The sequence below is a fragment of the Pelodiscus sinensis genome, chromosome 30 (genome assembly GCF_052426305.1).
Source record: "Pelodiscus sinensis isolate ZL-2025 chromosome 30, ASM5242630v1, whole genome shotgun sequence".
Classification (NCBI taxonomy): domain Eukaryota; kingdom Metazoa; phylum Chordata; order Testudines; family Trionychidae; genus Pelodiscus; species Pelodiscus sinensis.
This window is the reverse complement of record NC_143081.1, coordinates 3,029,101-3,044,755: the sequence shown is the minus strand read 5'-3', so window position 1 is coordinate 3,044,755 and position 15,655 is coordinate 3,029,101. Positions and strand designations below refer to the sequence as shown.

Here is a 15,655-nt window from a genome sequence, read left to right as displayed (position 1 = left end):
TTCGAGGGGTTCAGGTCCCACCTACACCCACAGATCCTCACTGTGGATAACATCACTGAACCCAGGAGTCTTAGCACCCACCCAAGAGCATTAACCACCAGCCCAGCCTCCCTGTCCGCTCCTGGCATGGGCAGGTCCAGCCGCTGCTCTGGTGGGCAAAGTTGGATCTTTTGCAACTTGCCTTTATTACTGGCTGGCTGTGGAGTAAGTAGCAGAGCAAGGGAGCTGAGCGAAATGCAGCCGGGCAGGGGACTGGGGCAGTAGAGGATCAGGGCTGATGTTTGAGCGGCAGCAGATCAGAACAGATGTCCCAGAGTTCTCTCCAGCTGGACTGGCTGCGTCCTGGACCGGGTGTGTTTGGAGTGAGCGGTGGATGCTCCAGGGGCCAGCATGGAGGGAAGGCCCAGAGAGGGCAGGGCCGGGGGCGGTTCCAGTAGGGATGTGCAGGTGGACATTACGGGAAGGATCTCACACAATCCGTAACTCGCCCGGCTCACACCGGGGAGAGCAGCAACCTGCCGGGTCCACACCAGGGTTTGGCTCCTCACGAACATGGTCCAACTGCTCCCTAGCCAAGGGGCAGAACCCGGCCCTGAACCTGGATCTTTAGTCTCCTGATGCGCTGGGCATGACCAGAACAGAAGAGTGGCTGGGGGAGGGGACTGCAGCTTGCAAGGGGGAGGAAACTCAGGCTGGGATGTGGGGCATTGAGCTCCATTGCCGATGAAGCCTGACACCTGGCCCTCTCCAAGGCACAGGAGTGAGGCAAAGCCGGGCTGTGCAGTGACCCCTGGGGGGACTCAGGCCTGAAGCTGACTCATTTCATCCTGGATCCAACTGATAAAAGCGGAGACTCTGGTGTACATGCCAGGGATTTTCCCAGCGATGGATAGCCGGGAGACGATGCCCTGGGCTTTTCCATCGCACACCAGGGGGCCGCCGGAGTCGCCCTGCAGAACAAACCAGGACATGGATGGAAAACGGCTCAGTGAGTCGTTTCCCCGCTGCAGACAGGATCCGGGACACCACGATTCCCCCCAGCCCCTCCTTGGCCCCCTCACAAGCCCAGCCTGCTTGTCTCAGCCCGATCACTGACACACTGCCTCAGAGCGGAGATGCAACAAGACCTTCAAGCCAGGAGCAGACTTACCGGTACAATATCTCCGCATTTCTGTGGGTGCTCCGCACACAGCATGGTCGCCCGGTCATAGTAATCGTACTTCAAGCACTTGCCATCCTCCACAACCTCCATGTCCACCTCCTGCAGCACGTTGGCAGCAGCAAAAGTGAGGCCCCAGCCGGCCACACTGCACGCTGTCCCGGGCTCCACCCTTTCACCAGTCTCAGGCAGGGGGATGGTTTTCACAAATCCATTGAGCTCTGCAGGCTTCTCCAGCTGTCGCACAGGAAGGGTGAACATCAATCTCAGGGTTGCACTGAAGGGAAAAGGGATGAACATCACCCCCAGCAAAACCTCCCAAAGACATTTGCTTCTAGATGGGATAAAGAACACACTATGGAAGATGGATGGTATCGGGGTGGTACCTGCAGCAGTGTGAGGTCACTGGGGTGGGGGATGGGATGGGGGCGGTACCTACAGCAGTGTGAGGTCACTGGGGTGGAGGGATGGGATGGGGGGGGTACCTGCAGCAGTGTGAGGTCACTGGGGGTGGGGGATGGGATGGGGTGGTACCTGCAGCAGTGTGAGGTCACTGGGGGTGGGGGATGGGATGGTGTGGTACCTGCAGCAGTGTGAGGTCACTGGGGGTGGGGGATGGGATGGGGGTGGTACCTGCAGCAGTGTGAGGTCACTGGGGTGGGGGATGGGATGGGGGCGGTACCTGCAGCAGTGTGAGGTCACTGGGGGTGGGGGATGGGATGGGATGGGGTGGTACCTGCAGCAGTGTGAGGTCACTGGGGACGGGGGATGGGATGGGGGTGGTACCTGCAGCAGTGTGAGGTCACTGGGGGTGGGGGATGGGATGGGGTGGTACCTGCAGCAGTGTGAGGTCACTGGGGGTGGGGGATGGGATGGGGGCGGTACCTGCAGCAGTGTGAGGTCACGGGGGGTGGGGGATGGGATGGGGGCGGTACCTGCAGCAGTGTGAGGTCACTGGGGGTGGGGGATGGGATGGGGTGGTACCTGCAGCAGTGTGAGGTCACTGGAGGTGGGGGATGGGATGGGGGTGGTACCTGCAGCAGTGTGAGGTCACTGGGGGTGGGGGATGGGATGGGGTGGTAGCTGCAGCAGTGTGAGGTCACTGGGGATGGGGGATGGGACGGGGTGGTACCTGCAGCAACATGATGTCATTTTTTAAGGTCTTCCTGTTGTACTGCGGGTGGGGGATCTGTCGGCGCACGCGGATGCGTTGTTGGCTCGCTTCCTTTCGACTGAAGTTGTGGGCTCCAAGGATGACGGTGATCTCGCTGTGAAGGCCAAGAGCGATGCATGGGCCGTTGGGGGCAGGATGGGACGTGCCGAGGGGGATGAGCACACGAGGTTCCCGCTCTTGCACAGCGACGTGGGGGGCACAGGGCAGCCTGGGGACCTCAGGCCGAGATCTCAGACTCAACCTCTGACATGGAGGAAGATTTATGCCTCTTGGGGGCTGTGTGAGCTGTGGCCTGGGCAGGGCCTGGCTCTGGCTGGCTCAGGAGGGGGGAGGAGGCATGAGGAATTTTTCTCTTTGGGGGGCAGCAGAAGCACAAAGCCCCTGCCCAGTGCGGTTGGGATCCCAACTTCTCTCAGCACCAGCCCCTTGTGCTGCTGCCCTGAGCTTCCCTCCCCGCTGCCCCATGGCCCCTGGGTCTCAGTACCCCTGCGTCTCTGGATCCAGCTGGGAGAGACACACACACGGGTCCATACCCAGCCCCCAGCCCAGTGCCCTGTAGAGCTGCCCTGGGGCTGTGACCCTCTCTGCCCCACGCTGGGTAAGGGGCCAGACCGCAGCTTGGCTCCCTGCCTGCAGCCCCATTGATTAACCATGTGCTGGGGCTGGGCCGTGGGTTGCAGAAGCCCCTAGAGACTCACCAACAACCCCAGAGTAAGTCAGACACCTGGGCTCTGCTCCCCCAGCCTGGCCACGCCCTTCCCCGACCCTCACACAAGCACTAAAACTCCCAGCAACGTCTCTCCCGCTGATCCCACCTGCCCCATATCCCAGCCCGGAGGCACTTACTCATCCTGGCAGTGAGCCGCCGTCAGCACAAAGTTCTCCGACACCAGGAACCCGCCGCAGCGCGTGTAACTGGCTCCACGTGGTCGTTCCAGACAGGCCATGTAGGGTCGGGAGTGGGGCCGCGCTTCACACCTCCTAGTGATCCCACATTCAGGGGGAGACCAGGTTCATATACAGGGTCCCATCTGTACAGGAGCTCCACCGCCTCATCTCACCACCCCCTCATCATGATGTTCCCCCAGGGGGATTCCTGGGCCTGGATCCCCACCCCCTGCTCCTCTCTGCCCCACACCAGGTCCCCCATGGGGCTTAGGACTGAATGTACAGCTTTGAGCTTGCAGGGGGGGAAGTGATGTCAAAAGCCCCCAGCGAGATCTAAACATTGTCCTGATTTTGTGGCCTTGTGTGTCCCCCTCATGCCACATTGGGCCAGGAGGACTTTATCTCCCGCTCAGCGAGGGCTTCTCTGCCCCTCCCCTGGCTCTGGAAATCTGCCCCTTTCCCCTTTCTCCCTGGTAGTCAGGGGAACAGGAAAAGCAAGCTGTGTCCCCATGCTCAGGGGGGCTGCCCACTGCCAGTCTCCTGAAACAGGGATCCTGCATTGCAAGTTCCCTCACCCCCACTTCCACACCATCCTGTAGCGGAGTCCTGGGAAACAGCCATCATCCCGGCAGAAGCCTCTGACTCTGGGGAGGAGCCGGGATTTGTAGCCAGCCCAGAGAGTTCCCCGCTTTCCGTGCATACTCACCAGCCCAAACGCTGGCGAGTCTCTGCATCAGGTCCAGGATCAGCATCAGTACCTAGGGAAATCAGCAGGCTTTGTGTCTGAGCCCTGGGGGATTGATAGAGCCAGCAGCAAGCTCTCCAGTTGTGGGCCAATCAGAGCTAGCAGGGACCCTCAGAAACCTCAGCATCAGGCTGACGACAGGTGGGGGGCAGGTTTTCGACACAGGAGAACCTGGGAGGGCAAAGGCCCACCTCCTAGCACCCAGCCCCACCCAAATGGGAGCAGAGGTAGCTTTTCTGAAGATCTTTGGTGCCACTGGGTCCTTCTCTGCTGGGCTCTTCTGCTGTCCTTCTTCCCCAGCTCTCCACCACACAGGGAGCTGCGTATCCATCGGGATGCTGCCTTCTCGCTGGGCGTGTTCAGAGAGTCAGGAGAACGGATCAGCAGCACGGCCGGGAAATGTTTAAAAAGGGCCTGGCTGAATCTCCCCAGAAAGCTCCTCTAAAACCACAATCCACCGAGGTGCCAGCAGGGCAGAGAGGTGTGGTCAGCTGGGTGGTGGGGTCACTAACAGTCCATTGACCCAGACCTGCCCAGCACCCAGGCAGGAGTGGAAGGCTCTGGCTGGGAGTGCCAACCGGGAATGTGGATTTTGGGGTGTAACAAGGTGCTATGGGCTGGGATCGAGGGGTTCAGAGGGTGGGAAGGGGACACATGGTGGGGGGCCTGGTGTTTGTGGGAGGGAAGGCTCTGACTAGGATGAAGCTGAGGATCAGGAGTTTAGGAGAGGAACCAGGACTGAAACGCAGGAGTTCAGAAGGCAGGAGGGGGATCAGAGCTGGGGCAGGAGGTTAGGGCCGAGGGTAGGACTCAGATTTGGGGGCCGGTAGGCTGCACCTCAGTTCCCCACTAGCTGCACCCCTGCAGCTCCCATTGGCCATGGTTCCCAGAATATGGGAGCGGCTTCCCCGGCTGCTCTAACATGTACGAGCCACGTGTTTTGGTTGAACACTGGTTACTCTGGAGGGGTGGGTGGAGACCAAGTCCCTGTAGGGCTCCCCCCAGCCCTGGGGGGCTCCCCTCAGCCTGCGTGGCTTCATCTTCTGGTGCCTGCTGAGCAATAAAGGTGGGCTAGGGCGGGTCAGGTAGAAGGATCCTCTCTGCCCCCTCCCCTCTGTCATCTCATCATTAGCCACCCGCTGAAATGTCCACTCCTAGCTCTCCCGCTGCATGGCTGGCTACAGGCTGGCTGGTGGAGTGGGGAGGGGGGAGACAATATCTCCTTGGAGGAAAGAGCCCCATGGGCAAGTCCCTCCGGGATGGGGCAACCTCACCTGAGCATGAGGGACCTGCCTGGGGCCCAGCACACCTGGTGCCAGGCGCATCTCCAGCACCAGCATCCTATTGGTGGAGAACGCGGGCGCAGGCTTGGCTCCGTTCCCCCCTTCCTAACCAGGTCGTGTCTCAGAGCAGCAAGAAGGGGACGGAGAACTGGTTTTGGGTTCCTAGTGCCGGGCCACAAAGCCCAGGACAGACATTCCCCCAGAGTGTGGGGAACAGAAGCCGCCCAGCTGGTGGTGCAGATACCGGACATGAGAAGGGGGCATCACTCACCTGGATTCCTCATCAGGTTCCAGCTCCTAGCCCAGGCTCCCAGGGCAGAGAGGTGGCTGCCAAATACATTCTCCATGGTAACTGTCTGGACCGTGGGCTGGGAATCTGGAAATGCCCCAAGACAGACTGAGCTATGGACCCCCCCGAAACTCTGTGTCCCTCCCTGCCCAAGACACTATCCCCGCCCCTCCTCCCGGCCTGCTGCCTGGGCTAGCATCACCCTCCCCCGCCCGTCTGCCCCATCTACTAACACATGTAGTTTTCCTGCAACTCTACCCCCTCTTCTCTGCCACCCCCCAACCTGCTCTCTGCTTCCTCCCCCTCTGAGCCAAGCAAAGCCCCTCGCCACCTCCCCCCTCTCCCGAGGGTGGATTGTCCAGCAACTATACCCAGCAGCACCTGGCAATTGGGGCTCCCCTGTGCCCAAACCCACTCCAGCCACCCAGGCTCCTGCTTAGGAGCAGGGTGGGAGTGTGGAGCACACACTCAGAGCCCCGTCTGAGTCCCAGAGGCACCCAGCAGAGAGGGGCCCTCCCTGTGCCTTGACCCCACCCCCTGGTAGAATTTCTGGGGACTCCAGGAAGAAGCAATGGGGGGGTACTTGCTCTGGCCCAGGGTCCCACTGCATTGCAATCCACCTCGGCCTCCCCCTAGTGCCACTGTCTCTCCACCCATCCTGGTGCCCCCCAAAACTCCCTCCCTGCATTTCCAGCCTCTCATCCTCCCACCCCTTGTGTCCACGCTCTTCCCATGAGTAGGTGCTTCCATGCCCAGCCTCACCCCACTGCTCCCCATGCCCCCCAGTACTCACCCCAGCTCACGCTCAGGGGGGTGCTCCCCAGGCTGCCGTGTCTCACCACACACAAAGCTCAGTAAAGGAAAATCCCTGCTTCAGCATGGTAGGATCAGCCCAAGAAAGATTCAATAAACTCCTGCTCCTTGTTCCCCTCTGTCTCTGTTCTAACGTGAATTCCCCTTCGGGAAGGGTTTCTGGGAGCCCATGAGAACAGCAGTGAGTTTCAGTTTTGCTTTGTGTAATTACTTACGTTTAACGGTATGCATAAGAAAAGAGCGGGGGGGGGGGGGAGTTTTTGGATCTTTACCACTGCTGGGCATACAGACCAGCCGATGATAAACGCTGTTTTTTCTAAATATCTTACAGCCCCTTAACAGCAGTGAGTTTCAGTTTTCCTTTAGTATAAAGGAAATTAGTTGTAAACTGCTCGATTTTCTTATTATGGGAAAGATGCAAGGAAACCAGACATAGAGAGTAGATTAGTCTGATCTAAAAAAAGACTTTGATATAGTCTAAGGCCCAGGCTGAAATCATGCTGGTTAAAACCAGATGACATGGAGCTGGCAGTTAATGAGGCAAAACTGGTGCTTTGAACGTTCGACCTAATTTGTGGACCAAATAGTAAATTTTAATATAAATGAAACTTGGGACCTTCTACCCAATGTTGCCATCCAAGAAAGGGATTTTGTGGGAAAATGCGAAAGAATCCAGGGGGGGGTGTTCAGACAGATGCTTTCAAATTCACTGTCCAGTACCGGAATTGACCGAGTTGTTACTAGCATGTTAGGCATGATGTATGTTGGACAACTCCCGAGATGACTGTGGGCAAAACCGGGGCTCAGCACTGGCCTGTAGGGACCTCCAGGGGGAGGGACTTTCTGAGGGCAGGTGTCTCTTCACCCTCATGGGCTAAGGCAGGACGAGACCCAACAGCCAGAAGCTAAACTTAGCAAAAGTCCATTTGGGACTAAGTTGAAGAGATGGAACACGGAGCCAGGGGACCAGGGGACCTGGGGCCGTGGTGGAGGCAGGAGTCACTGGGTGGGTTGTGACTTTGGGGTGTCCAAGGAGACAGGCTGAAAGGTCAGACGGGTCCCTCTCAGGGGGCTTCTGACACACGAACGCCAGTTGCCCCAGAGGGAGTGAACAGAGCAGGAAATCATCACGTGATCCCTCTCCTGTCATCCATCTCCACACTCTGACAAACAGTCTAGGGACCCTATTTCTTACCCAGCCTGGCTAATAGCCATCAATGGCCTTCACCTCTGTGGCCGAGTCCCAGCGACAGCACCTGGGGGTACTCTGAGCACTGCACCAGTTGTTGTTCCTCCTCCCGTTACCTCTCCCTCTCCTGCTTCTCCCTCCACCCCCTCCCCGTCCCGCCGAGGCCCCCGCACGCATGGTGGTGGGATCCATAGAGCCCGGCATCCCTCCCAGCCCCAACCCAGAGCCTCTCCTCCCCCTTCCTCTCCCTTCCAGCTCCTTCCTGCATGGTTCTCAACACCCTCGTTCTTCCACCCTCTCTACTCCCCTCTCTCGCGTTCTTTCCCCAGCCTCACCCCAGTTTCTTTAACCCCGTAGCAAAAATGTTTTCAGAACAAAAGTGCCTTTTCTTTTTTCTTCAGAAAAGGGGGGCAGGGGCAAGGGAGGCGTAAGGGGAGGGACGGCAGTGAGGGGTGAAGCAGAAGCCCCGAGAGGACATTGGAGAGTGTCACTGGTCCCCCGGGGAGAAGCTCTCCCTCAGGGCCTCCTGGATGCGCCTGGCCCCCTGATGGGCCTGCCCGATGGCCGTTGTGTGCAGCTGCTCATAGGCCCTGCCTTTGTGCTCAGACTCTACCCAAGCAGGAAGGCCTCCCCCTTCCATTCACACATGTTGTGCAGGACCCAGCACGTAGCCATCACACATGGGAGGTTGTGCTCCCTGAAGTCCAGGCAAGTGAGGAAGCCTCTGAACCGCACTGTCAGGCAGCCAAAGGTGCCCTCAACAACTATTTGGGGCCGGTTCAGCCTGGCATTCAATACCGCTTGAGAGGGGTTGAAGTGGCCGGTTAGGGCTTCACGAGCCATGGCTGTAGGGGATGGGCTGCTTCCTCCACCCGGCATTGGGCATGTCCATGGCCCCCACCTTGCTGGTGCAGTCAGGAGGAAAGTCCCTGGGTGCAGCTTCTGAAACACGTGCGAGTTACAGAACACACCTGTGTCACACACCTTCCCTGATCACCCCACTTAGATGTCCATGAACTGGCCCTGGTTTTCAGTCACAGCCTGCATGAACTCTGAGAAGCATCCTTTGTGGGATAGGATAGATAGAGGTACAGGGATGGACGGATGCATGCCCGGATGGGTGGATGCGAATTGGAAGCTTAGATCTGATTACAGCTAGAATTGCTTCAAACCCCTCCCCAGTTTTCCAGATGTAGCGGCCTCAGGAGTCAGGACAAGTCATGGCACAAGTTGCTTTTCTCCTCTGCGTAACCATTGTTCCCATCCCAGCCCCAGGGAAACCTCCCGCCTCCTGGAGTTCAGGTGCCACCCGCACCCCCAGATCCTCACTGTGCATGACATCACTGAACCCAGACCACAAGATCCGTCCCCTCCTGTCCTGGGCAGGTCTAGATACTGCTCTGGAGGGGAAAGCTCTGGGTGGATACGTCAATACGCAAATCTTTTGCAACTTGACTATTACTGGCTAGCAATGGGGCAGGCAGAAGGGCAGGGGAGCTGAGCGAAATGCAGCGGGGTTGGCGACTGGGGCAGGGGAGGATCAGAACTGATGTTTGATTGGCAGCAGATTAGTGCACCCATCCTGGAGTTCCCCTCCCGCTGGCCTGGCTGCGTCCAGGACTGGGTGTGTTTGGAGTGGGCGGTGTATGCACCCTGGGGGAAAACTGGCAAGGTTTGGAGGCCAGGGTGGGTGAGCGGCTGCGGAGATGGACGGGACTGCTCCGGTGTCTCTCCCTTCGCGGGAGAGCGCTGGTGCTAAATCAGCTGGTCCTGTCCATGCTCTGGCACCGGCTCAACACCCTGCGCCCGGCCCCGGAGGTCCTAGCCAAGCTCCAGAGGGCAGCTTTGGAGTTCTTTTGGCCAGGACTGCACTGGGTCTCTGCAGGTCCGTTGTGGCCTCCGAGGGGGCAGACCTCCTCGCGGAGCCCCTGCTCCACAATCCAGCCCCATTCCCAGCCTCACCCCACTGCTCCCCGTGCTCCCCAGTACTCACCCCAGGTCACCCTCTGGGGGGTGCTCCCCAGGCTGCTGTGTCTCACCACACACAAAGTTCAGTAAAGGAAAATCCCTTCTTCTGTGGGGCAGGATTAGCCCAATAAAGATTCAATAAACTCCTGCTCCTTGTTCCCCACGTTAGAACACAGACAGAGAATTCCCCTTCGTGGATGGTTTCTGGGATCTCAGCAGAACAGCCGTGAGCTTCAGTTTTGCTTTGTGTAGCTCCTTAAGTTTAACGGTATGAATAATAGAAGGGAGGGAGTTTTTGGATCTTTACCTCTGCTGGGCATACAGCCAAGGGAATGAAAAAAGCTGGTTTGTTCCTAAATATCTTACAGCCACTTAACAGGAGTGAGTTTCAGTTTTGGTTTAGCGTAAAGGAATTTAGTTGGAAGCTCCTCGGCTTTCTTATCATGTGAAAGAATCAAGGAACCCGACACAGACATTAGATTAGTCTGATCTAAAAAAAGACTTTGATATAATCTAAGGACCAGGCTGAAATCACGCTTGTTAAAACCAGGTGACATGGAGCTGGGAGTTAATGAGTCAAAGCTGGTGCACTGGACTTTGGACCCAACATGAGAGCGGCCAGACGAGGTCAGACGAAAGGTCCATCCAAACCAGTATCCTCTCTGCTGACAGGGGCAAATGCCAGATGCCACAGAGGGAGGAAACAGAACCAGAAGTCATCCAGATATCTCTCCCCTGTCATCCATCTGCAGCCTCAGATAAACAGAGTCCAGGGACCCCATTCCTTACCCATCCTGGCTAATAGCCATCAATGAACTTAACCTCCATGAATTGATCTAGTTCTCTTTTAAGCCTATATTAGTCATAGCCTTCACACCCTCCTCAGTCACATGCAACTTCCAGAAGGGGGGGTTCCACAGAGGCTGGAGAGAGGCTGTTCTCAGTGGGGGCGGATGGCAGAAGAAAGAGCAATGGGCTCAGGTTATACTGGGAGATCTAGGTTGGATATCAGGAAAAACTATTTCACCAGGCAGATGGGGAAGCGCTGGACTGGGTTCCCTAGGGAAGTGATGAAATCCCTTGAGGTTTTCAAGTCCCAGCTTGACCAATCCCTGGCTGAGTCGATTGAGTTGGGTTGGTCCTGCTGTGGACAAGGGGCGGGACTTTGATGACTCCTGACGTCTCTGCCACCTCTATGATTCTATGTAGGATCAGCCCCGGGGATGGATCTGCAATTGCTCACCATGGCTGTTGTTCAGGTCACTGTCAGATGGCCTGGCTGGCACTGGACACAGGGCTGTGTGGATCGGGTGCTGCCCGCCCCCTCCAGGAACTAACCGTGAGAACGGCCCAGCGAGCACAGAGCAGGAGGTGGGTTTAAAGTGGCCCAACAGGGCAGGAATGGTGAGGATCTGCCATAAACGTCACTTAGTCGACTGACTTGGGAGACAGCCGCACGCCGCCGGGTCTGATGGGCTCGTGTCCAGTAGCCTCTGGGACATGATCCAGCAGTTTCCCTAGCAATGAGGCAGCCAAAGGATTGGAATTTCCCAACGGAAGCTAGGGTGCAACCCAGCTCCTAACTCCCCTAGGTTCTCTGCCTTGACACTCATGGGTCAGGGCAGAGGTGGGCAATCATTTTTGATTGGAAGCCACTTTAGAAATGTTTAGACATTTTTGAAGTTGCCCTGGGCTGCTCTGGAAGAGGTGGGGCCTCAGGGGGAAGGGGCGGAGTCAGGACCTGTCTATAATTCCCTCCTCACAGACGTTGATTGGTCTGGGGATGGGGAGCATCTTTGCCCCCCGCCCTTCCCAGAGAGAACCACCAGATGTTCTGAACAGCTGATGGGTCCCTCTAGGTGCCAGTGCCTCTGGTGATGGGAGGAAACTTTGTGCTCTCCCCACCTGCCTCCCCCAGGTTCCCACAACCCAGCCTGTTATTTCTCCAAATGATCGCAGACAGGAAGCAGTCATGGTATTCCCCATTCCTTGTGATTGAGTGTATTTTAGGGTGGCTTCACTCAGTGCTGAGCAGGGCAAGGCAGACAGAGATCCAGCTGAGGCTCTTGTGATCTTTTGCCAGCCCTGGAGCAGGAGCAAGCTGGGGACATGGGATTTGGCAGGGTGGGAGTAGTGAGGGGGGTTTGGGGTGCAGAGTCTGAACTTGGCTGGCGCTACCTGGCGCTGTAACCTCGTGAATCCCAGTATGGACTCTTGCTGCTCCCATTGGTTGCAATGCCAGCCAATGGGAGCAGCAGGGGAAGTCCATCATAGCACAGGGGGCAGGGGGATTAGCTCGAGCCGCAGGCCACTGGTAGTCCAGGGACCACCCCATGAGAACCACTCATCTGGAGATGTAGCTCACTGGGCACAGAGTAGATCGATGGGGATAGCGGGAAATAGATGGCTTGATGGGGATGTGAAAAGGCGTCTCCCCCAGCCGGGGAGCAGCTGGTCTGGATTTTGCAGATTGGGTAAATCGCTCAGTCCTAGATTGTAACTTCATTTTTATTCAGGCTGCTTACAAAGCAGGAAATGAAATGCAGCAGGCTGGGAGCAGCTAGGCAGGAGCGGTTCGGACGCAGGAATTGCTCTAGAAGGCCCAGTGAGCACAGTGGTGGCAGGTTTAATGTGGCCCAGCAGGGCCGGGGATGGCGAGGATCAGCCAGAAATCTCATCAACCGGCTGAGATGGGGGAGAGCCCTGATCCGGCGGGTCTACTCCAGGGCCAGGCTGGTGAGCAGTCCCCCAGGGGCCATGGACCGGCTGTGTTCCTGTGAAAAGGCAAGCAAAGAATTGGGATTTCCCAACAGGAACTGGGCTCCTAAACCCCCTCAGCTCCTGCCTGGATGCTCATAGGCTGAGGGCTGCCTGAGTGGACCAATGACGGGGGGAGATCGGTCAGCTTAGGGGAGTGGACTCAGCCCCCTGGAATGCTGCCCCACATCCGGGCACTTCCAAAGCAAACAAGCGGCGCAGCTCCAGCCTAGGCAGGAATTCACAGCCGGGGTCTGTCCCGCAGCCTCCTCATTGTGTCGTTTATCCAGGGGAGGAAGGCGGAGATTTTCGTGTAGACGCCGGGAGCTTTGCAAGGCCCCCAGGAGACGATGCCCTGGGCTGTGTCATCACACACCAGGGGCCCCCCGGAGTCGCCCTGTGAAACAGAACAAGCCACAGATGGAAAATAGCCCCAGGAGTCAGTCCCCGCTGATACCCGGCCCCGTGACACCCCTGATGTCTTCCCTGGCTCTGCTTACACCTCGAGTCCCAGGCTCAGCAACTCACCCCGTTCCCGGTCAAGCTGGTTCCTGCAGCTCCCCAAAAGAAGAGTAGACGTGTTCCCCTTCACCTCTCCAGCACCGGGCACGGCCTGGTCACCACTCGACCTGCCACCTACCAACACCTCACTCATCACACAGATTCATGAAGACACCCAGAAGCAGGCAGGGGACTTACCTGGGCAGAGTCCCTGCAGTAGGAGGGGTTCCCCACACACATCATGGTCTTGGGGTTGTAGTGACCATAGAGCCAAACAGGTTTCCTCGGACATGCGGCATCCGGCATCACCTGCACCTCCACCTCCTGGAGCGTGTCTGGGTAGAAGGAACTCTCTGTGCTGGTGAAGCCCCAGCCAGCGATGCTGCACACGGTGTAAGGCTGCACTTTCTCTTTCACATTCGGCAGCTTCACTATCTCAACCCAGCTGTTCAGCTCCGCATTGGACTTCAGCTGAGAGAGCACAAGGAAGATTGGAATGTCAGAGTCAGACGGGCCACGGGCATGCAATAAGATCAATGGTTGCAGCAATGTGAGGTCACTGGGGGTGGGATAATGGGATGGGGCGGTACCTGCAGCAGTGTGAGGTCACTGGGGGTGGGGGATGGGATGGGGCGGTACCTGCAGCAGTGTGAGGTCACTGGGGGTGGGGGATGGGATGGGGGTGGTACCTGCAGCAGTGTGAGGTCACTGGAGGTGGGGGATGCCATGGGGGCGGTACCTGCAGCAGTGTGAGGTCACTGGGGGTGGGGGATGCCATGGGGGCGGTACCTGCAGCAGTGTGAGGTCACTGGGGGTGGGGGATGAGATGGGGGTGGTACCTGCAGCAGTGTGAGGTCACTGGAGGTGGGGGATGGGATGGGACAGTACCTGCAGCAGTGTGAGGTCACTGGGGGCGGGGGATGGGATGGGGGTGGTACCTGCAGCAGTGTGAGGTCACTGGGGGCGGGGGATGGGATGGGGGCGGTACCTGCAGCAGTGTGAGGTCACTGGGGGTGAGGGATGGGATGGGGGTGGTACCTGCAGCAGCGTGAGGTCACTGGGGGTGGGGGATGGGATGGGGGTGGTACCTGCAGCAGTGTGAGATCACTGGGGGTGGGGGATGGGATGGGGGTGGTACCTGCAGCAGTGTGAGGTCACTGGGGGTGGGGGATGGGATGGGGGTGGTACCTGCAGCAGTGTGAGATCACTGGGGGTGGGGGATGGGATGGGGGCGGTACCTGCAGCAGTGTGAGGTCACTGGGGGTGGGGGATGGGATGGGGGTGGTACCTGCAGCAGTGTGAGATCACTGGGGGTGGGGGATGGGATGGGGGCGGTACCTGCAGCAGTGTGAGGTCACTGGGGGTGAGGGATGGGATGGGGTGGTACCTGCAGCAGTGTGAGGTCACTGGGGGTGGGGGATGGGATGGGGGCGGTACCTGCAGCAGTGTGAGGTCACTGGGGGCGGGGGATGGGATGGGGGCGGTACCTGCAGCAGTGTGAGGTTACTGGGGGTGGGGGATGGGATGGGGTGGTACCTGCAGCAGTGTGAGGTCACTGGGGGTGGGGGAGGGGATGGGGGAGGTACCTGCAGCAGTGTGAGGTCACTGGGGGTGGGGGATGGGAGTGGTACCTGGAGCAACATGATGTCATTGTGTAGGTTAGCCTTGTTGTAATTTTCATGGGGTGTCTGGAGCTGCACAGTGATTTCTTGTCTTGTGTCCTCTGGCTGGTGGACGTTGTGGGCTCCCAGGTACACAGTGACCTCTCTGTAAAAGTCGACGGTAACACGTGGAGTATTTGGGTCAGCGTGTTTTGCCTGCAGGTGGTGCCAGCCAGTACCCTGCCCAGTGATGTCAGGTCCTTGAAACTCACCAACGCCCCTTGAGCAGGTCAGACCCCTGGGCTCTGCTCCCACAGCCTGGCCACCCCCGACCCTTCCCTGAGCCCCTCACCGGCACCGGAGCTCCTGGCTTCTCTATAACCACCCACGCGCACATCCCAGCCCAGAGGCACTTACTCTCCCTGGCAGTGAGCGGCCGTCAGCACAAAATCCTCCGCCACCAGGAACCCGCCGCAGATTTTCTCATTTGCCCCTCGTATATACAGATAGGCCATGTAGGGCCTGGAGTGCGGCTGGGCTTCCCGTCCCCCGATGATCTCACCTGGGGGGACATCAGCTCCATTCGAAGGATCCCAGCACCTCCTTGGACAGGGACTGAGCTCCCCATTTCAAAGGGGGACTCGCACAGTCTCATCCCACCCCCTTGATGCCTGATCCCTGCCCCCTGCTCTGCCCCACACTGGGCCCCCTAAGAAGCTGGAGGGTCCATCTAGAGTTCTGAAGTGGCTGGGTGGGGAATCGGTGCCCAACACAGCAGTTGTGGGGCAGCAATTGTCATCGTGTTCACTGCTCTGTGGGCCAACGTCATCCCAGGCTGGTCCAGCCCGTCCCCGGCAGGGCACAGAGGTGGCTTCTATGGCTGCTTCTCCACCCGCCGGCAGGGACCAGGCCGGGCTGCTCCTCGCCCGACTCACCGAAATACCGGTGCCAGGGGAAGTGGCTTTGACTGAATGAATCCGACCCCAGGGTGCCCTTTCTTTTCTCAAAGATGCCTGCATTTCTGTCCTCTGCACCTGCTTCTTCCCCTCCTCCGCTGGGAAATAATTAAGGGATAATTTTCAGGGTTTGGTGGCTGAAAAACAATAGTTTTGGGGCTGAAAAACTATTTTCCTCGGGAAAACGACCAACCCTCTGGGATCTGCTTGGGAGCAGGTGCCAGGCGGGCGGGCGGGAGTGTTGGAAAATCTCCCCTTTAAGGAATGGCAGTGATTGGCTTCACTGCGGGAGCTAGACCCAGGTCCGGGATCGCATTGTGCTCGTCACCGCG

At 58.3% G+C, this 15,655-nt stretch overlaps 1 protein-coding gene across 1 annotated transcript; it reads right to left on the bottom strand.

The window, feature by feature from the left end:
* Positions 1-185: 185 nt before the first annotated feature.
* LOC112547190 (uncharacterized) lies at positions 186-14,922 on the bottom strand. Its single transcript, XM_089774174.1, has 8 exons — positions 14,785-14,922; positions 14,398-14,533; positions 12,965-13,237; positions 12,511-12,662; positions 3,180-3,314; positions 2,282-2,427; positions 1,151-1,545; positions 186-950 (listed from the first exon to the last, which is right to left on the bottom strand). Exons 1-8 carry the CDS (start codon positions 14,880-14,882, stop codon positions 801-803), a joined length of 1,485 nt encoding a protein of 494 aa, XP_089630300.1. The 5' UTR covers positions 14,883-14,922; the 3' UTR covers positions 186-800.
* Between the last annotated feature and the right edge of the window lie 733 nt (positions 14,923-15,655).